Source organism: Sturnus vulgaris, chromosome 3 (genome assembly GCF_052056855.1).
Source record: "Sturnus vulgaris isolate bStuVul1 chromosome 3, bStuVul1.hap1, whole genome shotgun sequence".
In the NCBI taxonomy this organism is placed as follows: domain Eukaryota; kingdom Metazoa; phylum Chordata; class Aves; order Passeriformes; family Sturnidae; genus Sturnus; species Sturnus vulgaris.
This window is the reverse complement of record NC_142245.1, coordinates 95,108,729-95,128,081: the sequence shown is the minus strand read 5'-3', so window position 1 is coordinate 95,128,081 and position 19,353 is coordinate 95,108,729. Positions and strand designations below refer to the sequence as shown.

Here is a 19,353-nt window from a genome sequence, read left to right as displayed (position 1 = left end):
CAAGGAGGATCAAGAATGCTTCATTTCATGAAATCAAACACATATCCATGAGCAAATCTTTTTATAGTCTTTTTAATTGAGACTGGGTTTTTTGTATAAAAAGATATGCTGAAATTTTTGAATGTCCAGAAATGTTTTCTGAAAACGTCAGAATGAAATGACCTATATACTCAAAATAATATGATTACAAATATGCCTGATTGTCTCCTGTTAGCTCTGTCACTTCTCAGATTGAAAATAGTTCTGGGGACCTGAATTCAAATATTTTCCATCATTTCTAACCTGTGAGACATTTCTGTGGTTTTTATCCCCAGAAGAAGAACGAATGTCAAGGGTATGTTCTTTTGGTCTAGATTATATCCATTTTTCCCAGGTCTGTGTTGATATGACTGGGGAGGCAGCAGACCCTGAGGTAGTTGCTGTATGTCAGTAGTGAACTTGAGCTTTTCAACAAAGACCTTGATTGGTGCCAGAATCCACCATCTTCAAGAGTGCCCTTGCTTGTGAAGCTTTCTCCCATGTGTACTTACTGAAAACTAATTTTTTAGAGGCCAAAACTTTGACACTTAAAAATTCAGCAGCTCATGTCTTCTTAGTAATGAAGATTAATAATTGCATTTTCTTATTTTTAGATTTCATGAGGCAATTGAGGCTCATCAAAACTGAGCAGCATACTGAAAGTATTCCAGACTTTCAGTATGAAGAAAATGTGAATCAGTAATTTCAAAGACAAAGTTAGGGGTTAAGAATTGCTGGTATTTGCTGTTATGCTCGCAGAGCTGGAAGGCAGACAGGGCCCCCATGTCTGAGATCAGGGGTGGGCACGCTGCCTTTTCAAGCAACCACTTGACAACTCCTTTGGTGGACCAAACCAGTTCTGTATTAAAGGCATAAGGTTCATTGCCTTGGCTGCATGTACTGGAAGACTTATCTGAAGGTTCATTCCTGATGGTTCTTACTTACTTTCTCACTTCTAGCCTAATTTATTCTCAGTTAGTGTGTTTGCAAGTCACCAGTAACTATGCAGGTAAAATAGGTCTTTTCCTTCTTTGTTTATGCTTTTTGATGTTTAACAGACATTTCTCATGCTTCTCTTAGTTATGCTGGAAATTTATTTGGAATTGTTTGTCTGAGTTGCATTCATATATATTCTCACTATGTGTGTCTATTTATGTAAATAATATTATCTTCTATTTAATATTATTTGTTTGTTATCACATACCCTTCTGCACAGCCTTAAAACAACCTAATTGTTTTATCAATTGCATAGAGTTAATTCAAGGATCTCAAATCTGTAAGGGTAAACTATGGTATGAAATAGTGAGTGTGAAGAGATAAATAGAAAAGAAAACTGTAGAAAGTAGTTCAAAATCCATTCTGTAGCAACTTTCCAGTAGGTTTGGTTTAGAAAAAAGCAAATACATAAGCAGTCAGATTTTCTCTGCCAAGGCTTCACAAATGGCTTTCTGGTAATGCCACAATTAAACATCGGTCAATTGAAAAAATAATAACTTAGTGAAACCAATTAAAAGGAATGATTTTGACAAATGGGCTTTTAGAACTTGCTGCAGAAACCTTGGCTGATGACACATTCCAGTCATCCAATGTGCTGCTATAATGATTGGTCTCTGTTTCAGCCTTATTTAACAGTTTCATTAATAGTATTAAAGAAAGCAAGTGAACAGCATGTTAATGAAGTCAGCAGATGATGTAAACAGCGGGAAACAGAAAATAAACGATACTTAGAGGCTAGAAACTTGAGCAGGAGGAGTTATCAATGTATCATATTCTGATTGAGAGAAATGAGAAGCTAAGGCATCTGCAATAAACTAGTTCAGAACTGATTTTATATGCCTAATACATATTAATTAAATACATGGAAATATACACATTCAATTACACTTAAACATTTTCTTTTCTGCTGTGAAAGGTCCGGTTTATAGTCAGTATAATGTCTAAAAGAGAAATACTGTCTTTGAAAGAATGTGCAGATAGATTGTGTAAAAGACTAGACATGTAATTGCTGACTTTCACACAAATAAGTGGATTGTAGGAGCAAGCTGCTGTTGTTCAAACATGGGTAATGTAAGAGGAAAGACAAATGTAATGAATGAACAAAAAAGGAATGGAGAAGAAGATTGCTGTTACCCACATATCTGAAATGTGTAAGCATTTAGAAAATATATGATTTATTTAGCATTACCACAAATTTGATATCTTATCAGGAAAATATTCTTTATTAGATGAAAGCAATCTCTAGCCATAATAAATCAAGATTTAAAATAATATACATACACAATTCAGTGCCAATTAATGGGAAGTTAATACAGGCTGTCGGCTTCCACTCACTTGCATACAGAAATTCCAAGTCTCTCCAACACACCTTGCTGTAAATGCACCTTACAGTGTTCCTAAAGATCATATGTAACCTATACTTTTTCCCCCTTTCCCCAACAATATTCAAATTATAGGAGAGGCGACTTCCCAAGTGCTCCATTCAGCAAGCCCAGTCCCACACAAGCTCTAAAATATTTCCCCTTCTCCGGTGTGGTGACATGCACACTGCAGGCAGACTGACAACTACCTCCTCCAGTTGGAACACATAATCATCAATACCCTTCTGAGCTCATTTAAAATGTGACTAACTTAAGCCTCAGCTCATACATTGTCAAATCCCACTTGGTGAGTCTTGTTCCTGTTCCAGCTGGAGATGGGCCCACGCTGGAATTTGGGAATCTAGTTTTCACGTTCCAATATTGAACAAAGAGACTCGGACTAATTTCTAGTTTCCTAAACTGCAATCATGTCTGTAAGTAAAATGCTGAAACATTAGTTGTCTGGGAAATATAAATGAGTGATGATTTTAAGAGATACGCTGTGGCTACTCAGTGCAGTAGCTTCCAGCTTTTTGGTGCTGTTCCCAGAAATGCTTCAACCACCGTGAGGAGCTCAATTCTCTAATTAAAAAAAAAAATTGTATCAAATATTTTTCAGCTTTACACTCTCAAATTAAAGCTTAAAAACCTCCAAGGAAGGAAAGGAGGCCAGATTGGAGGGGGAGGAGGTGAGAGGAAGGAAACGGGTGGAGAAAACCACTATATTCCCAAGATGCAAGGAAAGTTGAAAAGTAGAAGAAAAAATATATTAAATCAGTGTAAACTAAGAGGTAAGTTTAAGGCATTTTTTTACATTGAATGTATGTTTTGTTGGGATATTTTTAACAGTAAAATTCTGTATACTTTACAAACATTTGAAATACATTTAAGCGAGGTAATTGCTTTTCTTTCCCAATTTCTTCTGCTATAAACTTGATCTATATTTTTATTAAGCCTATCAAAGGATGTGTTGTGCTGGGATTTTGCTACTTTTCTTCTGTTGCTGGGTAAAATTGTCTATTACCTCACCAATGACCTACATGAATTGAAACAACATCCCATGGCAGCAGACAGATTGTTTTGTTGTAGAGCTCAGCTTCAAAAGTTAATTGTTTATGGAGACATAATGAGCATTGTGGTCCTACTTACCTACCTCACTGCAATTCAGTAGTGTGTTAGTGTAGCTCAGGAGAAGAGCCCCTGAAGTAATAGATTTTGGTATAGTTAGGGAGATAGTTGACCTGTGTTCTTAACTTGAGGCCTTACATTGTTTATTAATGTTGCTGTTATTGCTATTTGGTGTGCTGCCTATGCAGGGGTTGTATACGTTAAGTTTTGATCAGAGACCACATACCAGCTGCTGAATAGTAAAGCTTGGGGCACTTAAAAGCTCATTTATTACTGGGATGTTTCTTGCTATACTGCCAGAGATGCAACAGAATAAAAATATTGGTGATTAATATGACTGTGCTTGTATTGCTGCACCAAAGACTTTGCACAGTTAAGTTTAGAAAGGAAGGAAGCAGAAATCTGGAAAAAGCAGAGGCAGGTGTAAGGAGGTTCTGCATAGCTGTACCAGCTGGGCAGAGTAGGGAGGCAGAGATATTCCTGTAGCCCTAGGCGCATACTGCATATATAGACCAGGTTACTGGCAGCATTTTTATTTGTAAAGGTTGGGAACAGTGTAAGCCAAGTGCAAGACAGCTGGCAAAATGGGAGAGACAAAAGCTCTCAGTGGTTGATAGTGAAAAACAATACAGGAGATGGGGTTTGTAGGGAATGCTGCCACCTTCCTGTCTGATCCATATCCAGCTTCTGTTGTGTCTGGTCCTCTCAGGCTGGAGGCCATACTGTGTTTAAAAGCTTCTGATGTCTCAATTGTTCATGGTTTTAATCAGTCTTGTTTTTTAACATGTTTACACTATTGTTTTTAAAAATATTATGAAAATAGGTTCTATAAATTAATGACATTGTCTTTGATTTAAGCCTTGTGTTTGAGTATTTTATGGATTGCCTCAAGTGTTTTGACTGTGAAAAGTGAATGCTTATCATTGCCGCCTTAAGCTGTCTGCTTATTAACTGAAAAGTTGTGGTCTGCTTAGATTCCTCACTTCTCCAAAAGTCTGGCCATCCTTGTTCCTCTCTGTACATTTTCTAGTTATGTTATGTATCTTCAGTGATTCAGGTGAAAATGTTAGTGATTTGCTGCCTTCTGAAGACATATATGTGTAATGACTATCCCTCTTGCTTGTGCTCACCACTTAGCCTTCCTTAACTTTTCTAAATATTTTTTTCAGAGTTGAACTGAATACTTAACTATTTCTACAGATAGCAGTTACATAAATATATGCATGGCAGCTGTGCACTTCAAGATGAATATATTATGGATGAAGAGCTTGAATGCCACAGTATTTGTACTATTTTTATTCAGACACATCCTGAGAATTTAGCATCAAATGGCCTAATTCTGCTCTGAATCTAAAGCCAGTGAATTAAACCAGAAACTCCTACCAGACTTCATAGGATCAGACTCTGCTCTGCCTAATAGAGAAAAGAGCTTGACATCACTTTCAGAATTGTTCTGAATTGTGCATGAAGCTAGATATTATGAGCAGTCCTTTGTAGGAAAGGAAACTTGGGCAAGAAGAAACCCCAGTTGTTTAGTGGATGCGAGGGTGGCATTGAGGCAAAAAAGATGGAGATGGCTGAGCAACAAGAGCTGTGAGGGGCAGGCAGGGAGAGCTGACTGGCAGCTGAAGAGTGGGGGAATGAAAGCACAGCCTGGCAGGCTGGCAGCCAGCAGCTGCAGTTGCAGACCCCCAAAAGTGGCAGGGGTTCTACTACATAAGTCAGATACTCTGATATCAGAATTTCTTCAAACTTCCAAAAGGCCTTGGACGCCTATGAGAGTAAATGGGAATAAGGCATCCCAAGGCACCTCTGCCATTTTCAGCCTTGAGGTCTCAACAGAAATAAAAGGCAAGATAGAAATTCTGCTTTAGAACAGACTGGACAGCTGGTGATTCTTGCAGTCTTTATTCTGTTCTGTATAGATTAATGGAAAGCATTTTCCTCAGATGTTTGGAAACCATGACCTATATTTTAAACAAATTCTTAAATAAATAATTAATATGGCTATTTAATCATAACTCCATCACCAGACAAAAATATCTAATTAAGGAATTAATCATAATTATATTCTTCCCAGTACCTGGCGTGTGTTATTTTTCTTTCTCATCTCTGGATGCTTTGAACAGTAAGGGAACCCTTTTAGGCTGATACAGTTTAGTTTAGTATGAAACTAGAAGGAAAATAAATGATTAAAACAAATTCCACATAGAAATAGAGAGAATAGAGTTTGGGCATTTTCTCAAAGTCAGATGGCTTTGCTCATTGCTAATGCAACTGAAGAGAAGTAGGGGAACAATCCAGATTAGACACTTACTTAGAAACAAGCAGCTATCCATAGGAATTGATGTGTTTGCATTAGTACATAATTTACCAGGAGTGTTCCATCAGCTTTACTTCACAACATATGTAAGACATAGAGAGTCATGAAGAAATTCAGGCTGGCGTTAATAAAGCTATGCATGGCAGTGCTTCAGGAAGAAAAGCTGCCTTTGATACTGCTTATTTGAGGATTTATTCAAGTGTGCAAACAGGTTGAATCTAGCCAACTAATAGCAAGATTGGGTAATAAACAACAAAGGCAGTCTTCTATCATGTCCTACCATGAGCTTTGCTATATCCTTCGATTGTCCTTTTGAGACAGGGAATACTACTCTGATTTGAATGGGAAAAGTCTAGGTAATACCTCAACAACTCATTCAGTGCAGTATTAACCCAGCTGCAGCTGGATCAAATGGAATGGGAACAAAATGGTGTCAGCAGTTTAAGGACTCTTAGACTTGAGTTTTGCCAACAAGTCTGCTGGTAACTGGAAATATTAAGAGCTTTATCATTGCACAATACTTGTGTTGACCAAATGCTGTCCTTTTCCCTTGTCTCAAGTTGTGCCCCAGCAGAGTGTCCCTTGCATTAAGCATCTCTAGATGACTAATTTTTGCTCCTTCTGCACAGTATGTATTCTTCCACTGTCGATAGGTTTAGAAAAGAGATAAATATGCGTGAGAGTGGGGAAAAGAACTGAAGGCAAACCCTTTTATTCTTAAAAAGTGATCAAAGCTGGCAGAAGATAGCCCCAGTAGTTGCTCACCATGTCTGCCATGCAGAAGGCACAGTAGATGACACTTTACTTAAAGCAGCAATGTCTAAATGCTAAAAAGGTTGGAGAAAGAAAGGCATTGCTTTTTACTGTGTTCCTTTATCTGAGGTATTCCATGCAAAACACCACACAAAGAAAAAAAAAACAAAAAACCAGCTAGAACAGTCCTCTATCTTCCACAATTATTTATATCCCTCTAGGGAATGTCTCCCTCTCCTGAGGTGGCCCTTCTTTCCCCAGTAGTACCTTTTTCATCAAGGACACGCCTGTAGTCACAACAACTGGTAGAAATGCACAAAGTTCCAATGTGAACTTCATCCTCTTACTTTTCAACACGGCTATAAACATAGACAAAAAGAGAATCAGAATCCTTCAGGTTAGAGATGACCTTTAAGTTAATTGAGGCCAACCATTGTACTCAACTGGGCTCTTTGAAATACTGGCCATTTACCTCACTCCAGGTGATGATCAGTAAGCGATGGATCAGCCAAGAGAAGGGGGAAACTGAATCTTAAGTTAATAACTATATTAAAATGAAAATAGGCACTCAATATGTAAGCACAGATTGCTATATTATTACTATACTTATTCAAAGAGGTTGCCTAAATGAGAGGGTTTTTTAATGCCAACAGTTGCCCTGGGAATGCAACAGTAACACCAGCCTTGGCCTAGAGTAAAATCTAAGATTATCAGGCACAAAATACTGTACTGACCTCCAGTGTCAAAGGTGTCTTTGAGCTCCTAGTTGCTTAGTTTTCTTCTGGGAATGCGGTCATGATTTGAGCTTTTATGCTGAAAGTGCATGTTCTGCAGATGCCTTAAGGTGGAATTATTTCTTAGAATAATAGCTGAGTTTGGAAGATATCCCTGGAGATTTTCCAGTCAGAGCTCACCAGCTAAAAACTGGTTGCCCATGACACTGTCCATGTCAGTTGGGTTTTGTCACCAAGAATGGGGACTGCACAAATTCTCGGGGGAATTAATCCAATGTTTTATTTGTTTCACAGTGAAAAAAAGTCTTTTCTAAATTTCAAGTGGTATTTCCTCTATTTCAGTTTGTGCCCATTGCCTCGTATACTGTCAGTTGATATTCTGAGAAGAGTATAACAGGGGGATGGTTATTAATTTGTAAACTGCAGAACATTGTATTGTTTACAAAATATAGAGAGGAATAGCTAAGAAATAATATTATCATTTTTGTTGTTACTCTATTCTTTAAACATAGACCAATATTCTTTAAAAAAACCCCACACCAGACTGGAATTAGTAGAAATTAGGTAGGAGGAAACATCTGAAATTGATATTTTGCTTACCTCTCTGTGCCTTTGAAAAGAGAGGTCAAGTTCTTCCCTTTCAAAGCGCTCTCTGAACAGGGTCAATGGGTCCAGGGCACTCAGCTGAATACAAATTCAATGCCATTCTAACCAACTAACTAACAAGACTGATTAACAAGAAATGAAGTACTGTGTTCTCCTCCTTTGTTTCAGAATAATTTAGCCGTGAGTTAGTCACAGCAGCTTTGTTAGAAATCGACTATATCACCATTTTTTAATCAGTAATACATCTTGCTGCAAGGGAGTGGAGTGCTCATTCTCTCTTGGAAGTACATATGGATGCATGTATATCTATGAATATCTAGAGCAAAAGCCTTCAGGTGTAACTCATGACCCAGGAAGTTATCTCCATCGTGATCCAGGGTGATATCTAGAGAAAAGCGTTAAGGCCGCCACAGTACATAATTTATCCAATTTTTATATCTATAAATGAGTGAAGACTTTGACTGTCCTCTGGTGCCACTTGTAATACGCTTTGCTGTGGAAACCTATTCAGAATCACAGCTGTTATCATGACAATAACCTCTTTCTCCACCATCTGTTACAAAAACAGGCAACAGGTTTTGTTACTGTAATTCAAGGCTCACCTCATACTACGGGGCTATATATAGTTCAAAGGTTAAATATCCAGCATGATTTCTTTTATTTCTGTGAGCATTTTAGAGATTGACAATGTTTTCACCAGAGTAGTGCTGAATATTACTTCACATATGTGGATGGCTTTCAGCCATTGTATCATAATCCAGGGATCTGTGAGTATGAAACTCTACAAATGGGTTTGATTGCTCTCTGTAAACTACTGTATTCAACAGATAATTTTATTATTTTTATGATTTGAATGAGAATTTAAGATAATCCTATTTACACAATGGGGTGAAAATGGAGATTAGCCAACATTTACTGCAAGTAACTTTCAGAATTTTGCTTAAGGTGGCAGAGGTAACAGCCATTTTTACTGTCTCTGAGAAAGATTTACCTCTGTCTCTCTCCAATGGCTGTAGAGAGAAGCAATATTTTCAGCTTCCATTTTATGGAAATATTTAAAGTTAGGTGTAAAGAACTGAAGCTCTCCAAGAGATGAATATTCTTGAAAACTGCAATAACCAAGATACTCATGGTACTGTACAAAACTTTCTGAATGGAGAGGTAAGGTGCGAGTTAATTAAAAAAAAAAAATAAAGAAGAAGAATATCCATTGAATGTTAATCCTCTCCTGTTCTCAGGTATAAGGAAAATGAGTGTTGCTCTCTGGCAGCAATTTAGAGAGGCAAAGATATGTAAGGCTATTATTACACAGAAATCTCTGGAAACTAGAATAGTTTAACATTTAAAGTTGAGATACTCTCTTCCACTACAAGTATTGTTTTAGTTTAATTTTTAGGGACATGAGTATATTTTTATGTTGGATTAATCTATTTCATAACTTGTTATAACTTCATTGCACAAGTTATGATAGTTGTGCTCATCCTATTTTCCTGTGTGCAATTTTTCTGTCACTGTGCTACTGCCAGGGATTATAATAGGAGTTCTTTTCATGTATGTCTTGTCTGACTGATTAATTACTTGGATAATATAAATGAGATCACAAGGAAGTTTTTTATATTTTTGTGTGTTTATCTTTGCAGGTGTACATGTATTAATGTCAGATGCATTCTGACTCATTCACAAACATTCTGGAAATCTTGTTTTCTGAATGAAATCAGGAAAGGCAGCAAAATGAATTTTGAACTGTTTTATAAAGGCAAGGACCTAAAATGATTGAATTAGATCAAATTATCAGAAATTAATTCTGTGAATACATCTAGCAAAATATAACTTTGAATATAATGTTTTTCTATGAGAACACATTTGTTTTGGGTCTGTCATATGGAATCACTGAGCAACAGTTTATGATAGGTATGACCTATAAGCTATTGCATGCCAATATGGAAGCACTGACTCCAGCTGGGATTGTAATTATTTACTAAAGGTCTGGAATTTAAATGTTGTTCTTGGGTCTAAGCAAATGCTATACTTCATGTTGAAGATGCAAAGGCAGGATGGCAAGGACTGACATATCATAACAAGGTTCATTTATCTAGACTATAATTTCTCCTATTCATGTTGGGGTAACTTGCATCTTACCGAAATTTCTGAACTTTAACAAAGTAGGTGAGGTGAGTAGTTAAGATGATAAACTAACAAACCAGATATACTGGTTTGAAAACAAAACCAGTGGGAGACTCCAAATCAGTAATACAATTTGATAGGGAAAAAAATAAAAAAAAACCCAAAAGATGCAATAATACAAAAGAAAACCACTGACAGAGTCAGAATACAACCTGACACCCTGACAGTCAGGGTGTTGGTAGCAGTCCCATTAAATGGTGGCTGCATCCTCCTGGATGTCAGATGTGGTTCAGTTGAAGCAGTGCTCCTGTAGAAGGTGCAGTTTTCCTCCGAAGGTCCAGCGATGATGTGGAAAAGATCCAACTTTCCTCTGGATCCAGTGGAAAGGGCTGTCTTGATGTTCCAAATCTCAGTTTTTATCTAGGTAGGAAAGGCTTGGCTCCTTCCCCTGGCTGGAGCATCTCCCAATGGGATGATGTAATCTTATCAGTCACACAATAGGACTTAATGGCCCATTAACAGAAGATATCTTCTGGAGGAAGGATGGGTTGTGAAAAGATAACGATGATCATCCCCCGATCTTATCAGATGGCACATCAGCAGAGGATATCTCCCACAGAGATAAGGATCACCACCCCTCCCACATTTCAACAGATGGTGATAGAATACACATTTTTGCATTATAACCCAGGACACAAGACCATATTGTCTTGTGGTTTTTTTGAGGAGTATCTTTATATGACCTTTAATTATGGTAGCCGACACCAGACAGCATTTTTTAAGCTGTTATATTCTATATTTGAAGTGTGTATAGAAAAAGTTTTGCTTCTACACACCTTCAGTAGCTTTCATTTTTTTCCTAAACTACAAAGCAAATTTTCTTCAGGTGGACAGTTTCCATTGGTTCCTTTGTAAATGGATATTTTAAGATGAAAAGGTCCATGGAAACAAACAAACAAACAAAAGTTCATTCTAGCCGTGAAAAAATAGGAGTTATCTGTAAGAGTGGGAAGTTTGAACATGGAGGAGATTTTCCAATGCTTTTTAGCATATTTTGCTAAAAAGCAGATGCTTCAAATGCTTCAAAAATAGTCATATGGCAGAAACTTGAAAGAACAGTAAAAGCTGTCAAAGCTATCAAGACTGTATGAAGTATACTTATAAGCATAAACTAAAGCGTTCATTCTTTTCATGCTCTCCCCACTGATTATATATGTCCTTGCTGGTCTACTCTTTAGAATTTTTATACTATATTGGTGCAAAAACGAAAGTAGAAGATCCCTGGAACATAATGGTTAGTAAATGACTTTTAATCTGGAGATTTGTCGTGTGTCATTCCAACCTATCAGCATTCAACTACAGTATAACCAGGGCATAGCTATAAAATAGCATCATTCTAAAATGTTCTTTAGATCAACCCCAAACAAAGATGATGTCTATGACAAACATAAACCAAGTGTATCCGAGAGAGATTGCTAGCATGTAGTCAAAGGCTGATTAATGGGATAAGTAGATAAACTAAGCATATAGATTTAATGATTCCAGATTTCTTGTAAAAATATAGACATATGGAAAGTAGGCAAAAGAATTCAGAATAAGGTTTTAAATAAAATCAAACCAAAGATGTATTACTGCATATGCTGTATAAGCATAGATGCTGCTGGGAATACAAATGCTTCATCATCATGGGTTCAGTCAGTAAATGGATATTCTAGACAGTAAATCAGTGGAGTCTGTCATTATTGAGAGCTTATTATGAAACAATTTCAGAGGTTAGATATACAAACTAGTCATATGAGTTTAAGTGAGGAATAACTATTAACTTTTCAATATTCAACAAAAACAGAAAGGCTATGTTTAGGTTTTCTAATGCTTATGAATGAATGACATTTTTATTACTTATCATTCCTAAACAGCAATGTAATAATTACCAAATGTTGATGACAATTTCTGAATACTGAACTGACCCTGCATGTTTGCATATATTTGCTCTGAAAGAATGATAGACTCATCAGTTTTAGAGGAAGTATATGTTGAGAATATGAAGATATGACTCAACTGGTGCTGCATCTTCAGCTATTAAGAGTACTTGATTTCAAAGGAGATAGACCCACTCTGAATATCATAATTCACAGTTCAGAGAACATGCAAAGCATCTAATCTCTCTCATGGCACTGCAGGAATTGTCACCCTGGTATGTTTTCATAATTCTTTATACAGTTTATTCAAAGACATTTGAAAACTCTGATTTTCTATAGAGATTATTCTAAAATCAAATACATCTCAGTTCTAGGTAGGGCTGCCCAATTATCTTAACTCAGCTTCTCCAAAAGGGGGAAAGCAAACAAACAAACAAAAAAGCATATTAAAAGTATCATCAAAAAATAAGTGATCTTTTCAATTTAAAAAATATGGAGACACAGCTTCATAGTTAATACCTCCACATACACTATTTTTCATAGAAGCACTGGCACAAAGTTGAAAAGATTGATTCCTTTCTATTCACAGTTATGGTCCAGAAAAGGATGCATTTCTTGACTAAAATTTTAGTATATAAATATATACACCCATATTTTTCAATGCAGCAGAATTTCACTGTAATAAATTGCATGGGTTGATGCTTTTGTGTTCTCATATGTCAAGTGTGGTGTCTATGCTACTAACAGGCTTATGTTTGTCTTATAGTTTACAGTTATCAAGAAAAAATGTTTGTGTCTTCATGGAACTATGCACTTTCCAGTTCTCTGAAATATGTTCTATTCTGTGTAAGGTTTCCTTACAATAACCAATTACCTTTGATGTGTGGCCATATCAAATGCTACTTGAAAAATGCATACCATCCACATCACTCTCTTATCTATCACAGCAGCATTGTCTCCAAAGAGTTCTATCAACTTCGTTATGCAAGACATTCCTAATATTCAGTCATATTTGCTGGTTTTAATGGAATTTAGCTTAACTCGGTGGTCTCTTGCCAGTTACAACAAAATTGTTTTCAATATATATTAAAAAATGTTAAGCTAGCTGGTGATTAAATATCTTACCCTTTCTCATGAGTTATTTGAAAAGTGGTAGTCTCAGCTTTTTAAACCTTCAGAAGCTGGTTCTGCCATCACAGGGTATTGACCGTGAAAGCTCAGTAAACCCTTTGTTAATTGGAAAGCATTAAGAAGCAAAGCACACGTATGTACTTAAACAACAGAAGCACAGAATGAAAATAGAAAATTTTAGAGAGTGATAGAGTCTCAAATTCAAAAGAAAATTTCCACTGTTAATAACCAGAAAATAACAAGAATGCTAAAGAAACTTAACTTTATGATGCTATAAATATCACACCTCAAGGTCTTAGAGGCTTGGACAACTTAAGTTGAATTTCTTTTTAATGGGGGAGGGGGTGTGTTAGTTATAGTCATGATTTTATGGCATAGGAATAAATGCATTTTAAAAACGAAATTGCATTTTTCAGTATATTTTCAGCTGAAAGTCACATTTTGGAATGAAAAGCAATATATAGAAAAAATATGTATACTAACTGTCTAGTGATTGTATATCATCAAGGCTGTAACAAAACTAACAAATATATAATAGTAAATTGTAGAGCATAAGAAAAAATAACACAAAATGGAAAGTGAAAAGAAGCTTAAAGCCACAGTAATGATAGAGATACTCTTTCATACACCTCTATGAAGGCAGTTTACACCAATACTGGCACTATAATGCAGAGTGAAAAGGAGTTAATGGTAGTGATATCTTATGCAGTTTGAAAATGGAACCAGAGCTTTTCATTCATGTTCATCTTGAAAGGAAGAAGTAGGCCATTAAAGAAAGGACTTAATTTGTTAGTAGACACAGTATTAAACTGAAGACTTCTCCCAAACAATCTGAACAATTGGGAAAAAAGCACATTTATAGCAATAGAATTATTGAGACAGAATATTTTTAAATATGGGAGAAATATTCTGGTTCCCCATGGCAACTGGATCTATCATGATATGGGTGAGTTTAATCTCAAAGAAAAGCTAGCAAGTGTTTAGAGAGCTGTGGATTTTGATATGCTATTACATGCTTGAAGCACACGATGAAGCATTGGGAAATAATCTATTGATTATGTTGTGGGGCTACAGTTAGACACTAGAAGCCTAATTAATATCTTGGTTAAAAGTGGATATTGTTGTCTTGTAGAATTTTCTCAGTAGATGCATAGACATTTTGTCTCCTAAACTGAGAACAAGATCACTATTGGTAAACAGAGTGCTGCAGCTTTAGCAAAGTATAGCTGTTTGCTCCCTTCCCACTTAAATCAATGGGAATTCTGATCTGCTGAAGTACAGTTAGTCTTGTGCACAGAAACAAGGTGTACTTAGATTATGTAGGAAGCACAGTTAAGACAAACCTAAATTAGCCACATATCCTCTTTATTTGTTAGTTTAGAGTTGTAGACTTATTCTGACATTAAAGCACATATGCTGATTCCCGCTGAAAGGCTCCATAAAATAATGCAACCTGACTGTTAGCCTTTTTCTTTGTTAAAGAATGTATGCATCAGTAACTGCAAATAAAAAGCAATAGGACGAGAGGAAATGGCCTCAAGTTGTGCCATGGGAGATTAAGATTCTAGGAAAAATTTCTTCACAGAAAGGGTTGTCCAATATTGGAACAGGCCACCCAGGAAACTGTTAAATCAACATCCCTGGAGGTATTTAAAAGATGTCTAGAACTGCCACTTGAGGATCACAGTAAGTGACTTAAACTCCATGGTTTTGTGGTGGACTTGCAGTGTCATGTTTATGGTTAGACTTAATGATCTTAAAGGTCTATTCTAACCTAAAGGATTCTGTGATTCTAAATATTGATTATTTTAGGAGATGAATACGTCCCGTAGAAATCTATCAGGTTCTAAGAAGTGGTATGCCACCTGAGGAATTTTTCTCGGATGATTATTTTTCTTGCATTGAGTCCACCTCTTAGTGTGTTTGAGAGAAACTGCAAAAATAAGGGAAAGGTAAAACAACTCTTCATCTGATGCTTAAAAGTATACTTCATACAGTCTTACTCAACATTTAAAAAATTTGAGCATATGCAATCATGAATTCTGTTAGAGTTGGCTGTATGCTTTCAGACTCATATGTATCCCTCAGACAGTGGAAAATTGTTGGAACTGCATCCATTTTTATCTAGAATATATTGAGAAACAGTTTCATGGTTTTGTATAGTATTTAGGGATGGTATTTTTTTTTCTATTAAAGATCCATGCTGTGTAGGCACCTCAGCTGTTATGTTGGTGATGACATAAAAGGAATTAATTAAGTTTCTTACGAGTTTGGCTTACATAAAAGAATATATATGTTAATGCATTGTCAAAATAATTTTCAGTGAAATATTTAATTTACCGCAAAAATCCACGTTTTGCTTGTCTTTACAACCTGTAAAATGAATGGAAAAGATTAGTTGATAATAATAGTACAGTAAAATCTTCCACTGGCAGGGGAAAAAATTTATTCATGTTAACACATTATGCAGTCTCAGGAGTAATCTTCTGTGTAAATGAATGGACTGACACGGCTCTTTGCTCAAGACTTCTATTCAGGTTATATACAGCAGACAGACCACTTTCCCAACTACCCTTCTTTTGTCCTGCACTGAAACAATGAAAGATAAATCCCTGTGTCCATGTTGATTTTCTTCTCCACCATGGATTTTTTTCCAGGGGTATCTTTAGAGTTCAGTTGTCAAATTACAGTTCTTTGAAACAGGAGGAAACCTAACCCAGTCTTTCTCTTGTGAAAGCTTATTCCCTGCTGCTTTATAGTGTTTTGTTTTATGAAAGTTAAGGCATCATGTAGCTGGAACTTTCATTGTTCTAGGTAGAGAAAGGACTCCAAACACTCATGTTGTTTGGCCAGTGACTAGGGAAATTCATACTGCACAGATTTGCTTTGTTCTGGGTATGGATTTTCCAATAGCTGAAAATTTTCGACAGGGGAGATTCTAGTTTTGGTCTGTATGCATACTATACATTCAGATTCAGAATTCACAATAATTTATGAAGGAAACTTTAGGTACTTATTTAAAATTTTCTTTCCCTAATACCTTTATGGAGCTCCCATCTGCATTGCTACAATCATTACATACACACTTACGCAGACAGAATGATTTTTCCTAACAGCTGCACTAATTTTGGAAACAGAATGAGCCTCCAGCACCTTTCTAGATAGGAACAATTATTATAATGCATCAAAGCCATGAAAAACATTTATTTCTGGAGACTAATAAAACATCAGTTTAAAGTATCTAAAAATTGGAGTGGTGAAATAGTCTTCTTCCTTATTTTAATTCAGAAAATTTGTTTGGGGCTTTTTTTGCCACAATTTATTTAGATATTATGTTTCAAAATATTGTTTTGTTTAGTAAGTAAGGAGAAAAAGAAATATTCACATTTATGTTATTAGAACTGTGTTATTATGATTTTTACCAGAATTTCATTATTTGTTTTTTGAGGAAGGTGTGAGTTCATCAAATACATCAAGGAGATTGTAAAACAAAAGGGTACAATACAGTGAAAATATTTGAATGGATATTTCCATTTATTACTCACTCTTTGGGTACCTAGCAATACCTGTAGCTGTTCATGAATTGGAAGAGCCCATTTAACTCTTTCAATAACTATTCTTTAGACATAGATAGGCCAGAATTCTTTACTATATAACCAGCTCCATAGCTTTGAACATAGAAAAGCCTTTCAGTTAAAATCCAGTCTTTACAATGATTCAGGTTGTTTTGAGTTTCTTCATGGGTGACATAAACAAACAGCTTAGAAAGCAGTCTACACACTGCCTGTTCGCTCAGAATTCTCCCTTTACTCTCTTATTTTTTCATAGCAAGTATACAATAAAAGAAACTCTTCATTCAGCTTACATTATTTATCTTGAAACATTGGTTATACTGGCTCTTCTTTCCTGTCCCTTTCATCTCTTTCTGCCTCTATTTCCAGGAATGACAATTAGTTCTTTTTCTCTTGTTCCAGCTGTGACTTCCACCAAGTTCTTAAAGAACATTATAAAAGTCTTTATAATTAACATAAATAGTAAGAAAAGCTCAAAAGTTTCATTGAATAGGTATTGACTGGGGAGGAAAAAAACCAAACTAATGTGAAAACTAATACATTGAAGACATAATCAATTATTTCAAGTTTTGCCTGTGTGGTGACTGGAAATGCCATTGTATGGATGTCATAATAACAAGCAGTAAAGGAAATTCCAGCTCTGGTGTTCTTTTCTTTGCTTAAGTAGTGATGAAAAACATATAATTTCATTAGAAACTAGAAAATCATTTAAGATTATATTGACAATTCTAAAATATATTTATATTCTAAAAATAGCTTCAAATCCTGTTAGATCAGTATCCACACCTTTCAATTAATTTTAATGGAATTTAATTTACTTGCTAACACCTTAAGTGCTAGAGAACATGTTTAAAACCAGATATCATAAGAAATATATTTTTTGCATAGTTTATTTAAATTATGAAAACATAATGGCAGAAAATGGTATGGGAAGAACAATTAGCAGTATTAGATACACAGAATCTTTTTGCTAGCAAGACTTTAGTAAATATGTTGACATGGATTCGGACAGCATTTTAAGTTCTGGTGTAAACTACAGCATACTGTGAGGATCCAGTCTCCATTTTGAATATGCACTTTAGAAGACTTGAAGCAGAAAACACATCAATATGAAACCCTTTGTTAATTATCCCCTCTTGCCTTCAAAGTGTTTTGGGACTCCTGTCGTTCACACTGTGTCTATTAGTCTTTAAGTTATCCTTATGAGAACTTAACGCATTGTAGGCACATAACACTTTGCACATAGCACTGCTCATTTTGTCTAGAAGACACAACCCTTAACACAGTTTTGCACACCTTTGTATCTGCACCCTAAACATGATTCTCCAGAAGCTCTGGGCCAAACCATGGGTTTGCCATCGGTTATTTGCAGGATTCAGACCAGTAAATGGAGCTGATTTGAACTGAACACAAGGGCCCTTGTGAGAATCAGGAATTTGATTATCAAGGTGCTGGTGCTTTTGAATACAAGGTCCTGAGTTTGATACCAAGTGCCATGGTGTCTGTGATACTGTACTTGGTCTCTTTGATACTGGACTTAGTCTCTATAATTTTCTTCTACCTGTAAATGGGACTTAAAAGAACCCAGATAATGCAGGTAATGTGAGTGCTAGGTATATGCAAAATAGAAATTAAGAAATCTGTAATTTCTACAGACACTTGCTGATGTCAAGGGCTGTATTTTTTTTTTGAACCTACAATTCTGCATCAAGGATTTTCACTGAAGAGTTGAAGAATTCAAGATCCATCAAAAATAATATCCCTTTACTACCATATTATTTTTTTTTCTTCCTTGGTATGCTTCAAGGATGTGTAATTGTTTTAAATTACTTTGACATATTAACCTGCTAAAGGGGCTTTGTAAAAATTGTATGGTATTGCATATAGTTTTGTTATGGTAGCAATCAGTATCTGCTAGGGGGCTTTGTATTCCTCAATAAGATACTCTTGAATTATACAGAAATACCTAAACTTTTCCATTCAGAAGTTTGCTAAACAAAAGCATCTAGATCTTCTGAAAAACCATACATCCACTATTCTTTACATATTATGTACATCATTTGTGCCAATGCTTAGAGAGTTAGTAATGATCAAGCAAAACATGTTCTCTTTATAAAATTTTGGAGAGAGAGTCAAAATCTTAAAGCTTTATGGTGTCTATTGTATTGAAAGCTTATAAATTCAGAGAAAAGAGGGGATTTCATCTTCTCGTTTCTCTGCCTAATAAAATGTGATATTTTTCAAGATTTGCAAATTGAAAGACATTTAGGGGCAAAACCTTTATTGTTGTTGATGTAATGTGGCTAGATCGGCATGAGGAAATCTAGACAGATTATTACATACAAGTGGGAAGAAATATCCACAGATCTTCCAGTAATTTAACTTTATGCTTTAATAGACCAATTTCTTTGTACAACCACTGTCAACTCAGGAAAACTGCGTGCCATCCATTTTGCAAATCTACCAATTGAGATCACATTCATTCACAGCCAGCAGAGCCACAAACAGTAAATGAAAACTCTGCCATATTTTCTGTCATCTGTTGAAGCAATATTTAGTCTTTAAGGGGAAAAAATATAAAAGTGAAAAAAAAAAAGAAGAAAAGAAAAATTAGTCACAGGAGCTTTCTGCCTCTTTATGATCCCATGACTCTATAGAATACTGGCCTTTCATGGAAATGAGCTCAGT

At 35.7% G+C, this 19,353-nt stretch overlaps 1 protein-coding gene across 29 annotated transcripts in view; it reads left to right on the top strand.

Moving 5' to 3' along the window:
• Positions 1–19,353, top strand: part of DLGAP2 (DLG associated protein 2) — a 454,715-nt gene that overhangs the window by 151,010 nt on the left and 284,352 nt on the right. For 8 of the 29 annotated variants that reach the window (XM_088162313.1, XM_088162310.1, XM_088162311.1 and 5 more), the window contains exon 2: positions 2,995–3,166. The exons of 20 other annotated variants lie outside the window; for them this stretch is intronic. In XM_088162313.1, the coding sequence (XP_088018439.1) occupies positions 2,995–3,166 (172 nt within the window). Of the gene's footprint in view, positions 1–2,994; positions 3,167–19,353 lie in introns of those variants that run through there. One more of the 29 variants, XM_088162325.1, reaches the window with a different exon arrangement.